A 17,155-nucleotide genomic window follows, 5' to 3' on the forward strand; every position below is an offset into this window, starting at 1 on the left:
AGAAACTTTCATGTGCCTCCTTTTAGACGTTCATTCACCATAAAAAAGCCTTTCCATAAACGGTCACCCAACAAAGATTTAAAAAAATATATTTAAAATAATAATAAATGTTTTTGTAAAAAAAAGAAAAGGAAAATACATAATTGTATTACACGCATAACTAATTTATATTTCATAAAAAAAGTAATTTTGTCGTTCACAACGCCTCACGTCGTTTTTAAGACCGCGTCAACGGCTCGGCGAAACTTTTTGAAAAAATACGGTGCGCGGGAGAGTGTCAATCTTTCATAAATATTAGTGGAAGAAAGCGAGTGTCCACGTTTGACAGCTTTACGCCAGACATATGAATAAACACTTTATCCAAGGTACAACGGTATATTGTTAGCCCTATATCTGTGTAATGTGGGCTCTTTGTACTTTCTGGTGGCCAACTTTTTCTTTTTTTGCAATTTTGAGGAAAATGTATCTTCCAGAATCGCATTTTCATTTAATTTGAGGCCAGAGGTGTTTATAAGTCGTGTTTTCTGTTTGTTAGTCTGTGATTCAGTGAAATACGGAAACATTACGGAAAGCAATGAAGTCTTCTCTGCGTTCATCTGAGCCGGCTGATCCCGAGAAATCGTTCGTCATCCATCAGTCCTCATATTTCGAGTCCATCTCTAACAGCTCTACACTGGACAACATGTCCAAAACACCTTCGTCCATCTCTGAGTACAGCGTATATGCGAAAGGCAAGCTCTTTGGAAATTATCAATATTTACAGACAAGTTATAATAAGAATGATTAGGTAAAGTTAACGCAATAATTGCGAGGCTATAAAACGCCCTCCCAGATCAACTCTTTGCCAAGGGAAGTGGCTGTCTTTGTTACTGAAGAGCCATTGGGTGAATTTCTAACAATACCAATATGCATAATGTAAGCTAATTTTGTTTTATTTTAATGTTGTTCTACTAGTTGTCTTTTTCTCTTTCCTCACTTTAGAGAACAGTACCAATAGGAAGAGGAGAGATGGGTTCTTCAAGAGACTATGGATGGCTTACTTGCTGTCATGCTGCATACGTCTACCAGATTCAGTCTAGTCTCCTAACAGTCATCCTAACATCCGTTTAGCAACCCCTTTTGATTCATAGATGAGAGAATAGTATTGTTTACATTAATAAGCAAACACAAAGAAGCTGCACAAACAGTATTGAAGATACATTTTTAAAAATAAAGGTTTCAGGCTTTTGTAGCGATGCCATTCATAAAGAAACATTTTTGGTTTCCCCAAATAACCTTTCAGTGAACAGTTCTTAAAAGAACCTTGTTTATTTTCTTAGTGTGAACTGAGAAGAACATTTTAATAAGCTGCAGAACCCTTTTCCTCTATAAAAAAACCTTTTGTGCAATGGAAACATTGATATTAAAGGTTCTTCCTGGGACCATAATTATGCCAATGAAGAATTAAAGTGGTAAAGAACGGCAAGACTAAGTAAAATGTATAAGACTAGACCTAAATGTTGAATAATTAGACCAATGTTAGAGTTATGATTAAAGACTTTATTAAGTAGTCTCCATATGCCATGACAATTTATGCAAGGTTAAGGTTATTTAAGCTTTTAAAGCTCTTTCCAAATACATCCAGTATCCAGTGATCACTACTAACCAGCTCTGTCCTGAAAGGTGTTTTTTCATTGTGTAATCTCAGTGTAAATGACATCTGCCAACAAGGCGGGCTGTTTGCATTTAATGTAAATAGACAGATTTTGTATTAGGATGAAGCAATATTTTATGGGAAGCACTAACAACAGCCTTCAACAATGGTGAAAAAACAAGAAGTATCGATTCAGTAAAAAAAATATATATATATATATTATAAATATATAACATTATGTTTTTTGGTGTAAAAACACCCCATTACAATGCAAAAAATATAGATTTTAAATAAATGATACAACCGGCTTAAGCAATCCTTTTGACACAATAATATCTCACAGATGGCATATCATTGCCGCTCAATTTGATTTGCCAGATAAAAGGTTTATTAATTGAAGATATTATATTACAATTATTACTCAGTTATCATTATTACTCAATTAGCAAATGCATGTTTGAGCTGTTTTAACTGAAAGTAACACTGACATCTTAAAATATGTTAGTGCCATGTTTTGTCTCAAGATGCACACCAGTAATGTTTTTGTCTGAGGCACATTTTCGTATTTGAACTCTAAGGACTTATTCTTAATGTCAAAAATCCAAATAAAATAGAAATGTTTTCTTAACTATACTGTTTTTCGAATACCCCATTAGGGTTTATTTTGCATTTCTTATTCAATACATAATAGGCACAGCAACAAGACAAGTATCGCAACAACATTAGAGTAATACTAAAGTCCTCTGTTCAGTTGTACTACTACATCGTACATATATTTTTAATGTATGCTTTATTGCCGCAGGGTTGTTAATCATAATTTGGTCTGGATGCTCCAGCTGCACCAGTGGTGTCGATATTCATCCTGAGGCCACGCAAGTACACTATTGATCTCACAGACAGACATTTAATAGACTGAGTAACAAAAAACAGACAATCACTGCCGCTCAACCAGCAGTATGTGAGCTGTCTATATTCCTCCAAACTATCCAGAACAATCTCCAGCTCTTTGAAGCAGTTCAGAATGAGTTCTTTATTTCGCAGTGAGGAGATGTGCCTCGCGCAGCTGTTCTTTCAAACTGAATCAGCCCACAATTGCATCAGTGAACTTGGACATCTTGGATTGGTTCAGTTTAAAGATGTAAGTAACCTTGCTGCGTTTGTGTGTGTGTGAGTGATTCCTTTCAACTGTCTAGTGACCACAAAGTCTGTGTTGTTGAACCAAATTACATTGTTTGAGAATCACTAGGCCATGAGCGGCTCTTTCAGTTCTAGTTTATTTTGTGGTTTTAATGTTGTAATGATGGAAGATTAATTTGTCATATTGTCAAATAACCTTAATAGCATCTACTGGTTTCTAAATGTAGTCTGCTTTTAGCAGGACACATACTTTATATTAGCGCATACTCATTTTTCAGTTCATATTGAGCTTGTATTGTCACAGAATTTGATTTCTCAGCATTGGCTGAATCGATCAATGCATAACACTGCAGAGCAAGAAAAACTGGTTTACATTATGTCTGTAAATTAATCCTAAATATGGGAATAATATGGCATAATTCATCTAAAATAAACCAAAATCACCCAACGTTAGAATTTAATGTGTTTTAAATGATCTTCTAGCTGAATCCTGGTGTAGCAGCATTTCAGAGGCGCTTTGTGAAGGAAGTGAAGAAATGTGAAGAAATGGAGAGAATTCTGAGTAAGAATATTTGTGCTTTATTATAAGATTCACTAAAGCTGGTTTATTGTATTTATTGATATACTGAACACTTGATCTCACAAAGAAACATTTCTGCTGTAAATGTCCTTTTTTTCTTTAAAGTCGTTTTAATATTGCAAACATGTAGGCTAAATATAGTCCTTTTTGTTATTAATAAACAAACCAGAAAGCCCAGCTCAGGTGAGAAAAGGTTATGCAAAAGTAATGAATTGCATTACTTTCCAGAAAAAGTAACTAAGTTACTCAATCATTTTAGGGAGTAACGCCATATGCATTACATTTAAACATAACTTTCCCCAACACTGTTCTCTAGATTCATCTGAAACACTTGGATATATTGATGGTCATGTTGCTGTGTCTTGAAATTCTACATCATTTAGGATATCTTGAGAAGGAGATGATGAAATCTAACATTGTAATTGCTGCAACAAAGGAGAAGGAAATGGTTCCCTGTCCCAGAGATGTTCTGGATCTGGAGGTAAAAACAACAACTGTTTTCTTTGGAATACTTCATTCTGATTGGTCCATCATGGCATTAACCAAATAAACGCTGTTATCTCTTACTCCATATGACACAATTTGATTCAAAAACAGAAATTAAGAAAGTTACTGTGACATAATGATTGTCTTTAAACCTTTAGTCCACATTTGGGAAGTTGGAGCAGGAACTGCGAGAAATCAACTGTAACCATGACACACTCAGACAGAACCTCATTGAGCTGATGGACATTGACTCTCTGCTGAGGATGGCTGAGGACTTCTTTGAGGAGGTGACGACCTTGAGATCTCAGAACCATTTAGTCCTATTTTATACACCGATCAGGCAAAATATTATGAACAATATTGTATTGGTCCCCCTTTTGCTGCCTAAACAGCCCTGACTCATCGAGGCATAGACTCCACTAGACCCGTAACGGTGTTAGCAGCAGATCGTTTAAGACCTGTAAGTTGTGAGATGGGGCCTCTCAATGAATCTGAAGGCCAAGTCAACACCTCAAACTTGTTGTTGTGCTCCTATACCATTCCTGAACCATTTTGTGCTTTGTGGCAGGGCACATTTTTCTGCTGAAAGAGGTCACAGCCACCAGGGAATAACGTTTCCATGCTTAGCTTCAGTGGGCAACCAGTCTTGGGCTACAAGGTGATATGACTGCTGATGGATAGGCTTTTGATACAGGGGGGGAGGCAGTGGCTCAGTGGTTCATGTAGGTTGTCTACAAACCAGAAGGTTGGTGGCTCAATCCCCGGTTCCACCTGACCAAGTGTCGAAGTGTCCATGAGCAAGACACCCAACCCCAGCTGCTCCCGACGAGCTGGATGGCGCCCTACATGGCTGACGTCGCCGTCGGTGTATGAATGGGTGAATGTGAGGCAAAAATGTAAAGCGCTTTGGATAAAAGCGCTATATAAATGCAGTCCATTATAAATGCAGTCCATTATAAATGCAGTCCATTTGATACTTACCACTGCAGTACACTCCACAAGAGCTGCAGTTTTGGAGATGCTCTGATCTTGTCGTCTAGCCATCACAATTTGGCCCTTGTCAAACTCGCTCAAATCCCTTATGCTGGCCAATTTTTCCTACTTCTAACTTCTAATCTTTGAGGACAAAATGTTAACTTGCTGCCTAATATATCCCACCCACTAACAGGTGCCGTGATGAATTGATAATAAGTGTTATTCACTTCACCTGTCAGTGGTCATAATATTATGCCTGATCGGTCTATATATTTATATAGACCTACTTTTATAGCGTTTGTTAATATTTTCCATTAGCTATTTTTATATTTGCAGTTTTCATTTTAATTTAAGTTTAAGTGTTTTTGTGCTTTTGTCATTTTTATTTGTTTCTTGTTAAAAAATTTATATAGATTTTATTTTTATTTCAGTCTTAGTTTTAGTCATTTTATTAGTACTTTAGCCTAAAATTATTAATTTCAGTTTCAGATTCTATTTCATCTAATATTTTGGTTTAATTTAAATTACCAAAATGTATTCTCAATAGTTTTACTTTTAGTTGATAACACTGATCCTAAATTAATAAAACAGAAGTTATTTTGATGCACCATATAATTTTTAATGGAATATTGCCGTATTTGTTATAAATGGGAAACAGCATAGTGTACTATTTCTACAACGTTTACCATATATTTCTATGGTAGAAATAGTAAGAGTACTAGGCTAGTATGTGGTTATGAATTCAGCATAGTGTATCATAATAGAAAAGAAAAGGCAATCACAACTTCTGTTTCATGCTGACTTTAAGGCCTCAGTTCATGCTTAATATTCAAACATTTGCACATTTCATTTTATTTATTTACAGTGTGTCAAATGGACAGTTTTAAAGACCAGCCTTCATGTTGATTCAGCCATTTTTTTTGTTGTTGCATGGGATTGAAAGGATTGGTCTATAATACTCATTTTCATGCAATGAAAGCAGAAGGTTATGGACAGCCTGATGAAAGATTTGTTAATAATTGTTTGTGTGCAGGCCGAGTTAATGCTATCCTGCTCTGAGCCTCCTTCTGAAGACTCAGTGCATTTGACTGTCTCGTCCTTCATAACCAGCCGCAGAAACAGCAGTGCAAGCACCTCAGGACCTCTACATCTAGGGTACATCTAGGGAAAGATTTTGTCCCACTGATACATAGGCCTATACTTTTTTAAAATAAACCCAAAAGAGTTTTACAGCCTGACCTAATTGTACTGATAATGCCATATCTGTACACAAGTTTTATTGCAGGTGTTATCAAACAAGAAAGGTTTCCTGCTTTTGAAAGGGTTCTTTGGCGCCTTTTTCATGGAAATTTCGTCCTTCGTCATGCAGAGATACAGGCCACGGAGGAACATGAAGTGGTGGTGAGACAAATTTTTTTCATAAGTATTTGAAAATTAAGTTTTTAATGATGTGCAAATGTATCAGTCAACATTATTACTGATAATTTTCTCCTTAGAACTGAAGTTTACCAAAGACTGCGTTTTTAAACCGCCTGTTTACCTCGAACAGGAACACAACCCCCTATTCCCTCATTCACTACATTACTCCATTAATATAGTCAACTTGAAAGGAGTGTATAGCAAACGAGTGAGAGACACTTAGAGCTCCAGAGGAGCAGCCGCTTTTGCAGTTTGTGCTTGCTGTTTAATAATCATTTGAAACTTAGCAAACTGGCAGCTCCAGCATGTGATTTAGGACACAGCCACAGTTTGTGTAACATTAGCAACACATTAGATGTTTGATAAAGTAGTGAAGCTAAAGGCTAATAAAACCATTACGTAAAGAGCAATACATAAAACATTCTGATACATCGACATAATTAGTTCTTCCTCTTCTTCTTCTAAATGAGTTTCTGGTTCAAACATTTATGGCTGGATTAAACCAATATTTTCTCTTGGGTGGATCAGGTAGTCCGAGCTGTTGTAATTGGTGGCGGGGACTCATTTGCATATCCACACATACTAAACGAAGGAAGGTTTTAGTTACTTTCAAGCTATTTTAAGACATGAATAAATTATTTTCTGAAGAAAAAACTTTGTCATTTTGATTGTTGAGTTTTTCAAGATGAGTTTTAAGGAATCAAATGATTGTCTGCAGGGAGACAGACATTTTCAGACAGACATTTGTTTCATTTTTAAGATATTTTTTCGCACTCAAAACATGAACTGTCAATGCTTAACACTTCTGCTACATAGTACATGCACAGTCATATTGCCATTCTACATTCTCCAACACCAGAATCCATTATCTAAGTCTATCAATATTTGCTCATACTAGCTTGCTGTCAGATTTGTACACACGACACATGTGGCTTTTACTTCTATTTGAAATATAGATTTCTCTATTTATGATGGAACTAATGCACAGTCTGTGTTCAGTTTATCTGAAATGTGGTCAGTAAATGTATGTTTCTTTTAAGCAGAGAGGAGCTGTGAAGAAGGATGTGTTCATTATATTTGTCCAGGGGGATCATATGCAAGAAAGGATCAGAAAAGTGTGCGAAGGGTGAGCAACATGGTATTTCCACGCACATTATATACCTGCATATTCCTGACTTAGAAAATTTGGTTCAATATTTTTCCCCCCCAAGAAAGCTGATGGTAAGTATAGTATTTAGTAGGTCTTTATGTATATATATATATATATATATATATATATATATATATATATATATATATATATATATATATATATATATATATATATATAATTAAATATTTTATATATATATATATAAAAAGAGTTGTAACATCACTAACAATAACACCAGTGACAGAATATAATTGAAATATTATTTGAAAATGAATCAATGTAAAGACCAAAATAAAGTAATCACATAAATGAAAAATCTCATATTATTTAATATTGTTCGTTTATATACTGATGTCTTTAATGTGGAGTTTCTTGAATTTTTTTTATTAAATATTTAGAGAATGAAAAGTTCAGTTTAACTTGGCCAAAACAATCCATTCATATTTAAGTTTGAATGACTAATTTTATCTGATGGCTTTATTTGTATTGGCTTGATTTGTTGTTGTTAAAATATCTCATCGATATTATTCCTGAAATCCTTAAAGGTTTCATGCCAGCTTGTACTCATGCCCCAAAACGTTGTATGAACGCAAGGAGATGAGTAACAACATCAAGTCACGAATGGAAGATCTTCGAATGGTGAGTCACTTGCTAGGTGTCTTTTCAAGTGTGTTTTGTCGCCAATGATCAATATTCAAAAATAAATGTAAGGAATGGCTATGTCCACTTTTTTTTCTAAAGATCCTGAGAAGAACCGAAGAATATCGCTCCGGTGTCTTGACCAGAGCAGCCGACCGCGTCCAGGAGTGGGGCAGTAAAGTGAAGAAGATGAAGGCCATCTACTACACACTGAATCTCTGCAACATAGACATCACGCAGAAGTTGATCGTAGCAGAGATCTGGTGTCCTGTGTCAGATCTCACTTTAGTTCAAAACGCCCTGGTTAAGGGATCAGTACGTATGTTTATACACTGCCTTTTCTGCAGACCACCATCACTAATAATTCAAAACTATTTAAAAATCTACAAAGTAAAGTGAGTTGCGTGTTAAAGTTAAAGTTAGTTTGAATTTTTTCCCCCTTTATCCCCTTTCTAGTGGTTTAAAAAAATATAAATAAAAAAATATTGAAGATATGGTGAAATATAAATGGTGAAAGATAAAACTAAATATAAATCATATATGTAAATGTATATTTACATCTTAAATATGAATATTAAACTTTCAAAATATAGACTACAGAATTTAATTACTAATTATGTACTTGAAAGGAATATTTTTAAAATATTTATGCATTTTACAGACATGATTTATAACTCAAGGCCTGCAAGTTTCTCATATATGTGTGATTTTTGACATGTGCTTTTTTAGGAGCAGAGTGGTTCCAGTGTGACCCCAGTCCTGAACCGCATCCAAACCCAGCAAACTCCACCAACCTTCAACAGAACCAACACATTTACTGAAGGGTTCCAGACCATTATTGACGCCTATGGAGTCGGTACCTATCAGGAGATTAATCCAGGTGATTGGCTGTTACTCGCTAATCTTCTATATCATTTCTCATCCATCCATCCATCCATCCATCCATCCATCCATCCATCCATCCATCCATCCATCCATCCATCCATCCATCCATCCATCTATTCATAATATACTTTGTCCATCCATCCATCCATCCATCCATCCATCCATCCATCCATCCATCCATCCATCCATCCATCCATCCATTCATCACGTCATTTTATATATATAACAAACATATATATATATCAAGCGGCAACCTCCCGCGATCTCTCTTGAAGCCAATACAGAAGTAATGTAAACTGCAATTCCTCAACTGGCCTCTAGGGACAGGCTCCAGAAGGGAGCAGAATCTCATTGAGCCCCATGTTAAAATTCTCAACTTTAAAGGAGAAAAAACATGTTTACAGCCTGGTACAAATTGTGGTTTTGGCTTATAAGGCTAATTTTGATCTTCATGACAACTCTGAGGGGGGTGAATTTTTTTATAACTCATTCGTTTACGTTATATAAAGCCTTAAGGTTCTGCATAATTAAGGGCGTGGTTACAAGTGGATAGGCATTTATCCGCCGTCTATAGTTATTGCGTCACCTCAGCTCCGCGCATATCCCGCCTTTTTGCCCATTTTCTGTTATCCGGGAGTGACACGCGTTGACTCGCTCACAAGATGGCAACGCCCAGCTCGACCATACTTTTAGCTTCAGAACGGCTTATCAGAATCCTATGGGTGACGTCACGGACACTACGTCCATATTTTTTTACAGTCTATGATATATATCCGTCCTTCGGATGAGATGTTAAACCGAGGTCCTGACTGTCTGTGGTCATTAAAAAAAATCCCAGGATGTCCTTCGATAAAGAGTAGGGGTGTGACCCCGGCATCCTGGCCAAATTTGCCCATTGGCCCCTGTCCATCATGGCCTCCTAATCATCCCCCTCTCCTGATTGGCTTCATCACTGTCTCCTCTCCACTAGACATGTGCTGATTTTCGATAGTGCGATTTATCACGATAATACATATGCACAATATTGTTATCGTGGGCACTTTAAAATATCGTAAATAATAATTTATTAACAATTAATATTTTTTTTTATAATGCACTCAAGAATACTTTGCCCATCAACCGTATAAATGCTCAACACCGCTGTATTCTGCGTCAAAGGGACACGTGCTCAGATGTAAATGAGAAGAACATGACCGAGTGAAGGAGACGCGCTGCTGAAGTGCCGCTCAGTGACAGCAGAGGGCGCTGATGAACTGCAGAATGCAGCAGTTACCCCGGAAACCCACAAACAAAAGAAACCGCGTGTAGTTTTTAAAACAGCCATTCGTTTTTTGTAATCTCAATGTTGTTCATCACAGCACCTAATACTTAATACTTAAAGACTTAATAGGCTATATATTTTCAAACTTAAACATTTAAACATTTTTTATGTTTTAATCTGGACTACAACATGCCCTAATTATTAGAACTGTTCTAATTATTTGTTATTGTTCAGTAAAACTTTGAGACATACGACTTCATTAGTTAACATGTTAATTCATTATTACCAAACTGACAATGAAAAATACTTATAAAGAATTAATTATTCTAAGTAATGTTAATTTCTTACTGTTTAATAACATTAAAAATCCAAATAACTTTTTTAATGAAAAAAATAAAATAATCTATATATTATATTTAAATAATAGTTTTTCTATAGTATTTTATTGCTACATTTATTTTCTCAGCTCCATACACGATTGTAACCTTCCCCTTCCTGTTTGCGGTGATGTTTGGAGATTGTGGTCATGGACTGGTGATGACACTGTTCGCAGTCTGGATTATTACACAGGCCGAAAGTTTACGAAAGATGAAAAATGAGGTATTGAATGGCATGAAATGTCAATGTCTGATAGTGTTTGTTTGCGTAATAACACCACTTTTAACCATGGTTAGAGTCTTGTAAGCTTTGATTGTGTTATTTGAACTAGTCACAATCCTCTTCTTCCTCCCAGATTACAGACGTCCTGGTCGGGGGACGCTACATTATCTTGCTTATGGGAATGTTCTCCATATATACTGGACTAATTTACAATGACTGCTTCTCCAAGTCCTTCAACATTTTTGGCTCTTCCTGGAGTGTGCGTCCCATGTTCTATCCTCACGGGCCTTGGCAGTACGTACGCTGGACGATTGCAGGCTTTAAAGTTGTACTTTGCCATTTTCCATTTTGATAATATTTTTTGCTTTATCTCAGAAACGAAACACTGCATGAGCATCACCATCTTCAACTGAACCCAACTCTGCCTGGAGTTTATTCTGGCCGCCCATATGTGTTTGGAATTGACCCAGTCAGTGCATATAAAATCCTGTTTTTTTAACATTATGTACAGAATATCTGTATTACATACATTTAAGTGTAACATTTTATGGGTTTTTTTACATACTACACATACTACACACAATCCTAGTGTGTTTTTACCTTTGACAATGATTTAAGAGACTGAACAGGAATTTGGTTTGCTCACTGTGTTTTATCCACTAGGTGACGTTATTTAGCTGTTCTGATGCTGTACATTAAGAATCACATTTGTTTTTAAAGCTCACAACATGTACAAGAGAACGGAGAAGTACCTTTAACAGCAAATAATTAATACATATAAATCATATATTTAATAATATATAAAAAACACACTAATGGTCAAACGTTTGCAATAATTTCTTTTGTATATATTTTAAAAGAAGTCTCTTCACCAAGGTGCATTTATTTGACTAAAAATGCAGTGAAAACAGAAATATTGTGAAATATTATGACAATTTAAAATGGCTGTTTTCTATTGAAATATATTTTATGTAATGACAAAGCTGAATTCATCCAGTCTTCAGTATTTCAATAATGACAGCTCTCTGAAAAGTTTTGGCATGTTATATTGAATATGGCAAGTTGTTAATGCATTTGGTCTAGATCTGCCACATTAAAGCAGAGTTTCATGACTGAACTATAGGATGTATACTATGTTAATTTATGTTTTAATATTCATCAAGTCTGTGTAAACCAGTTAAAACATCACATTTAAAAAGATAAAATGTATTTTTACAAATACAAAATTCACATCATAAACCCCATTTTTGTTTTAGGTTTGGAATATTGCATCAAATAAGCTGTCCTTTCTAAACTCCTTCAAGATGAAGATGTCGGTCATATTGGGAGTCAGTCATATGCTCCTGGGAGTGACCCTGAGTTTGGTCAACTTTGTGTGGGTATTTGATTATCTTGTGGAAATGAAGGCAACATTACATTTTAAAATCAATTTAGATGCTAATACTAAATATTAATATTCTATAAGAATAGGTAAGTATTGTTAAACTGAAATTGTATTATGTGATAATGTAGCTTTTGTTTATTTTTCCTACTGTAGAAAAAAATAAATGAGATAGTTACTTGTATATAAGTTGAGAAAAAGTACAATCTTTTCACAAATTCCAGGTCAATAATGATTAATATGGGTTCTTAACTCTTTTCCCCTCTTTTTCCTTTTAACAGACATTTGGGAAAATTCCAGGACATTTCCCTTCAGTTTGTTCCACAGCTGGTCTTCATGCTCTCTCTCTTTGGATATCTGATCTTCCTCATCCTCTACAAATGGTGCGTCACTCTGCGCTCTGAAATGGCTCCCAGTATTCTGCTGCTCTTCATCAACATGATGCTGTTTGATTATCAGCCTGAACATAAGCTTCTTTACAGAGGGCAGGTTTGGATTTATGTTCCTCTAAAAGCAGCTCTTTACTCCTGGCTTCACAGCCGAAATACCCAGTATGACAGTTTACGAATGATGCTGTAATCCTCTACAGAAAGCTGTTCAGATCTTCCTAGTTGTGACGGCTGTGCTCATGGTTCCTGTGCTGCTTCTGATCAAACCCCTACTCATCTACAGGACCCGAATGAAAGCCAGACTTCAGGTGGGTGAGCAGAGCAAGGAACCTGTTCCAAACCTGTTCCAAGATCAGTTAATGTTTCTTTTAACCAGGGTTATCAAAGTTTTTTTTTTTAAAGGGATAGTTTACCCAAAAAATAAAAAAAATGATGTTTATCTGCTTACCCCCAGGGTATCCAAGATGTAGGTGTGTTTGTTTTTTCAGTAGAACACAAATGAATATTTTTAACAACCGTTGCACTGTGTCAGTCATATAATGCATGTCAATGGGAACATTTTAGAGTATGAGAGCTATGAGAGTAAAAAAATACACAGATATACAAATCTATATAAACCCTGAGGCTCGGGACGACATATTGATGTCTTAAGACAAAACGATCAGTTTGTATGAGAAACTTTTTTCATTTTTTACCTCAAATACAACACTATGAACAACAGCTGCGAGTGCACCATGACTTCCATTGGATGAGGTCAAATGTATACGATAGTGTACATTTATAAACATAAATTTATCAAATATACTTCAATTTGTTTATGTCTGCGCAAATCATTTTACACCAGACTGCTTTGTGAACAAATTTCAATACAAAACTCACATTACTCAAGGATGGATCACTGACTATTGGTGATCCAGCCTACAGTCTCCAGAGTGATACTGGATACAGCAGTAATTAAGGTGAAAGCACAATTTATTACACTTCATCAGAGTTGATTTATGGATATAAAGTTGACCCGTTTATTAAGCAGAAAGAGAGAGTTTATGGATAATATTTAGTTTTATAGGAATATATTTATAAATAGTTTATAGTTTTATTAAGCTCTTACAGTGATTTTCTGAAGTGAAAACAGATGCTTCATATTTTTTGTGAAGTATAACAAACCTCATAAAACTCATTGGTAAAGTTTTGGCCAATATTTAGATGGGGTCCAGTACAACTGGCTTGTACTAATAGTGGATAAAAGGAAGACAACAACAAGTTATCTGACATTAGAGCGTGTCCTGACTTCTGACACCAAAGAAGAGTTCTTGAAGCTCCGTCCTCTTAGGCAGGGCGCAGCAGCTCTTTTGCATTTAAAGGAACACACTAAAATGGCACTTTTCTGCTCACCCCCCAAACTTTTAGCAATTTTAACATGCTATAAAAATGATCTATGGGCTATTTTGAGCATAAACTTCAAATACACACTCTGGGGACATTACAGACTTCTTTTAAAATCTTGTAAAAAGGGACATAATAGGTGCCCTTTAAGATTTACATACAAATGTACAAACACTGAAAAAAAAGAAGTGCTGCCTTAAATTTTTGAATTACAATCCACTTGGGATGTCTAAGTCATTTAAACTTAAATTCCATTAAACTGATAAAAAATAAATAAAATAAAATGAATCTTGTATAACCTAAAAGTTGAAATTACTTTATTGGTCATATAATTATAATACATTTTCCCCCCACAGTGTATAAGATTTAGATTTATTAGTGGTTTTATATTATTTTTTAATTATATATTTAAATACTGTAATATTTATATATTTTATTTTTTACTAGTTTTTTTTTTAATTTTCAATTTGACACCATATTTATAATTTAAAATGTGTATAAAAATGATATATATCTAATATATTTTGTGTCTTTAATAATATATTAATTTGAGTGATTGTGACAAACAAGGTCTCTATGCAGGTGTTCGGAAACAATGACCAGCATGGAACAGATATGGGTTTCACCGCACACCATCAGCAAGATGAGATGGTGGTAAGCTTTTATTATAGGCTATTGAAAGTGTTAAAATATAAACATTTAAAATACAAAATGCTCACATGTTTTTAAATGAACTATACTGTACAAGCAATGAGGACAGATGCTGTCATCTGTGTTCTTCTTCAGGTAAGCATCGGTGACGTCTTTGTGAATCAGGCCATCCACACAATCGAGTACTGCCTGGGCTGCATCTCCAACACGGCCTCGTACCTTCGGCTCTGGGCGCTCAGTCTGGCTCATGCAGGTTTGTCCTGTCACAATTCAGGCACAGTAATAAAAATAACTCTGTTCTTTGTTTTCATTAGTTCCTTAGTGACTCGTTGTATTACCAGTAAAATGATTTATGAGAAAATGAAGGTGTGCCGTTTGTGAGGACACCTGCTGTACAACAACACTAGTCTATGTTTTAAACTTTTACCTTCTGTATGTAGTCATATTTAGTATTATAACTCAATTTAATTTTATTCTCAATTTAACAAAATACATGCACAGAAATTATGTCTGAAAATACACCAAAGACTGAAGAAAATTCAGTCTTTCTGGCTGCTGAAAATTCACCTCTGACATCAGGAATAAATTATTTTAAAATAAATTAAAGGGGCAGTATGTTATATTTATGAGGATCTATGGAAAGTAATGCAATATAATATACATATCTCTATCTGCACACACAGCGGCTGTACCCCCTGACTGCCGCAGATTCATGTTGGTGTTGATAGTGTTGCAATTGATGCATAAATTCGAGTCATACGCTCTGAGTATAACGTCATGTGTTTCCATCTCTGCCAAATGACAGTAGTTATGGCGTGAACGCAGCATAGGCTGGTTGTTTTGGTTCAGGAGGAACTGTAAAAGGTGGCTGCGGTTTCCTGCGGCGCTCGGCGACTGTCGTCTGTGGAAATACATATGTTGACTTTCCATTCAGACTGTATGCAGTAATTGGACGAACATTTTATGGTCCTACACCTTTCACAGATGAGATATAGACATAGAAATACATTTAGACTGCTTGACTTAGTGATTTCTATCAGGATGTGAAGAGACTTTCAAACAGCGTAACAAAAAAAAAAAATTATGTGATCCTACCATGCCCATAAGAGATTCAATGGCTAAGTGAAATGAAGTAAATCAGAGCCTTCATGTTTCTGTCTCTGGTCTGCAGAGCTGTCGGAGGTGCTTTGGCGGATGGTTCTCCAGGTGGGACTGAAGCTCTCCTCTGGTATGGGTCCGCTCATGCTGGGACTGCAGTTTGCTGCTTTTGCTGTTCTCACCGTGACTGTTCTTCTGGTTATGGAGGGCCTGTCTGCTTTTCTGCATGCTTTACGACTGCATTGGTAAGAACAACATATAATACATATAACAAGCTTGCACCTTGCAATTGTAAGTTGCATGTTAGTCAAGGTATTTGACTTGTTCATGACCCTTGACATGGAGCATCTTTGTCTGTCTATTTTTGATCTATTAAAGTTGGCATACGGTATATTTGGCCCAAAGGTTTAATGTCTCTGTATTTGAAGTGCGTCAAAATTTCACATTAATAGCGTGACATTCATTTTACTGTTGCTAACAATAATAAAAGATGTTTACAAAGCATGTTTAAATATTATATAAAATTGCAGAGGGTGATATGAATGTAGTTAAAGTGACATTTTTCTATGTGTTTGTTTTCAGGGTTGAATTTCAGAACAAGTTTTACGAGGGATCTGGCTACAAGTTCACACCCTTGTCCTTCGACAGCCTGTAAAATAAAACACACCAGTAATAGTCAATATTCTTGTCGTTTTTATCGTCATTCTAGTTTTGTGAATGTAAGAAAAGCATACTTAAAACCAGTGGTCACCCAATTATTAAAGGGTTAGTTCACCAAAAAATTAACTTTTCTCATTATTTCCTCACCCTCCCTTTCATTCATCTTCAGAACACGAATTAACATATTGTAATGAAATCTGAGTGATTTCTGTCTCTCCATTGACAGCTATGCATCTACAACTTTCAAAAAAGAGATCGTAAAACTAATCCATATGAATTGAGTGGTTTAGTCCAAATTTCTAAAGAGACTCAATTACTTTATATGATGAAAAGATTTAATTTAGTCTGTTATTCACATATAAACATTGATCAGAGAAAATAAACAGAAGCTCAATCAAACCTGATTGACACACGACAAGAAACCTCTTGCTAAAGCTGAAATGTGCTGTGTAAGACAGGAATGAAACTCATTGGCTCTTGCTGAAGCTCAAACGTGCTGCGTAACACGAGAATGAACCTCATTGGCCCTTGATGAAGCTCAAACTTTCTGCGTAACATGAGAATGAACCTCATTGGCCCTTGATGAAGCTCAAACTTTCTGCGTAACACGAGAATGAACCTCAATGGCTCTTGCTGAAGCTCAAACGTGCTGCGTAACACGTGAATGAACCTCATTGGCTCTTGCTGAAGCTCAAACGTTCTGTGTAACACGAGAATGAAACTCATTGGCTCTTGCTGAAGCTCAAATGTGATACGTAACACAGGAATGAACCTCATTGGCTCTTACTGAAGCTCAAACGTGCTGCGTAACACGAGAATGAACCT

The 17,155-nt window shown here is 35.7% G+C and overlaps 1 protein-coding gene across 8 annotated transcripts; it reads left to right on the forward strand.

Annotated features, from left to right (window-relative positions):
- Positions 1-1,897: 1,897 nt before the first annotated feature.
- Positions 1,898-16,427, forward strand: si:ch73-173p19.2 (V-type proton ATPase 116 kDa subunit a 1). 8 transcript variants are annotated; one of them, XM_067434365.1, is made up of 20 exons: positions 1,898-2,771; positions 3,254-3,332; positions 3,734-3,831; positions 3,995-4,123; positions 5,845-5,966; positions 6,086-6,212; positions 7,271-7,356; positions 7,929-8,022; positions 8,095-8,337; positions 8,752-8,902; positions 10,635-10,768; positions 10,902-11,062; positions 11,144-11,237; positions 12,025-12,143; positions 12,431-12,638; positions 12,739-12,846; positions 14,504-14,575; positions 14,708-14,825; positions 15,744-15,915; positions 16,253-16,427. In XM_067434365.1, the coding sequence occupies exons 1-20, from the start codon at positions 2,655-2,657 to the stop codon at positions 16,323-16,325; spliced, it is 2,505 nt and encodes an 834-aa protein (XP_067290466.1). In that variant the 5' UTR covers positions 1,898-2,654; the 3' UTR covers positions 16,326-16,427. The 8 variants fall into 8 exon arrangements, 7 of the variants coding, with proteins under 7 accessions (XP_067290466.1, XP_067290470.1, XP_067290467.1 ...); XM_067434369.1 differs by having other exon boundaries at positions 8,125-8,337; XM_067434366.1 differs by having other exon boundaries at positions 7,274-7,356.
- Positions 16,428-17,155: the final 728 nt, after the last annotated feature.

This window comes from Pseudorasbora parva, chromosome 24 (genome assembly GCF_024679245.1).
Source record: "Pseudorasbora parva isolate DD20220531a chromosome 24, ASM2467924v1, whole genome shotgun sequence".
Taxonomy (NCBI): domain Eukaryota; kingdom Metazoa; phylum Chordata; class Actinopteri; order Cypriniformes; family Gobionidae; genus Pseudorasbora; species Pseudorasbora parva.

Coding starts and splice junctions, on each gene's coding strand:
- si:ch73-173p19.2 (XM_067434365.1), top strand. CDS start 2,655: ATGAGTTCTTTATTTCGCAGTGAGGAGATGTGCCTCGCGCAGCTGTTC. Junction 11,238..12,024: donor ATGTGTTTGGAATTGACCCA/GTCAGTGCATAT, acceptor TTTTTGTTTTAG/GTTTGGAATATTGCATCAAA. Junction 15,916..16,252: donor CATGCTTTACGACTGCATTG/GTAAGAACAACA, acceptor GTTTGTTTTCAG/GGTTGAATTTCAGAACAAGT.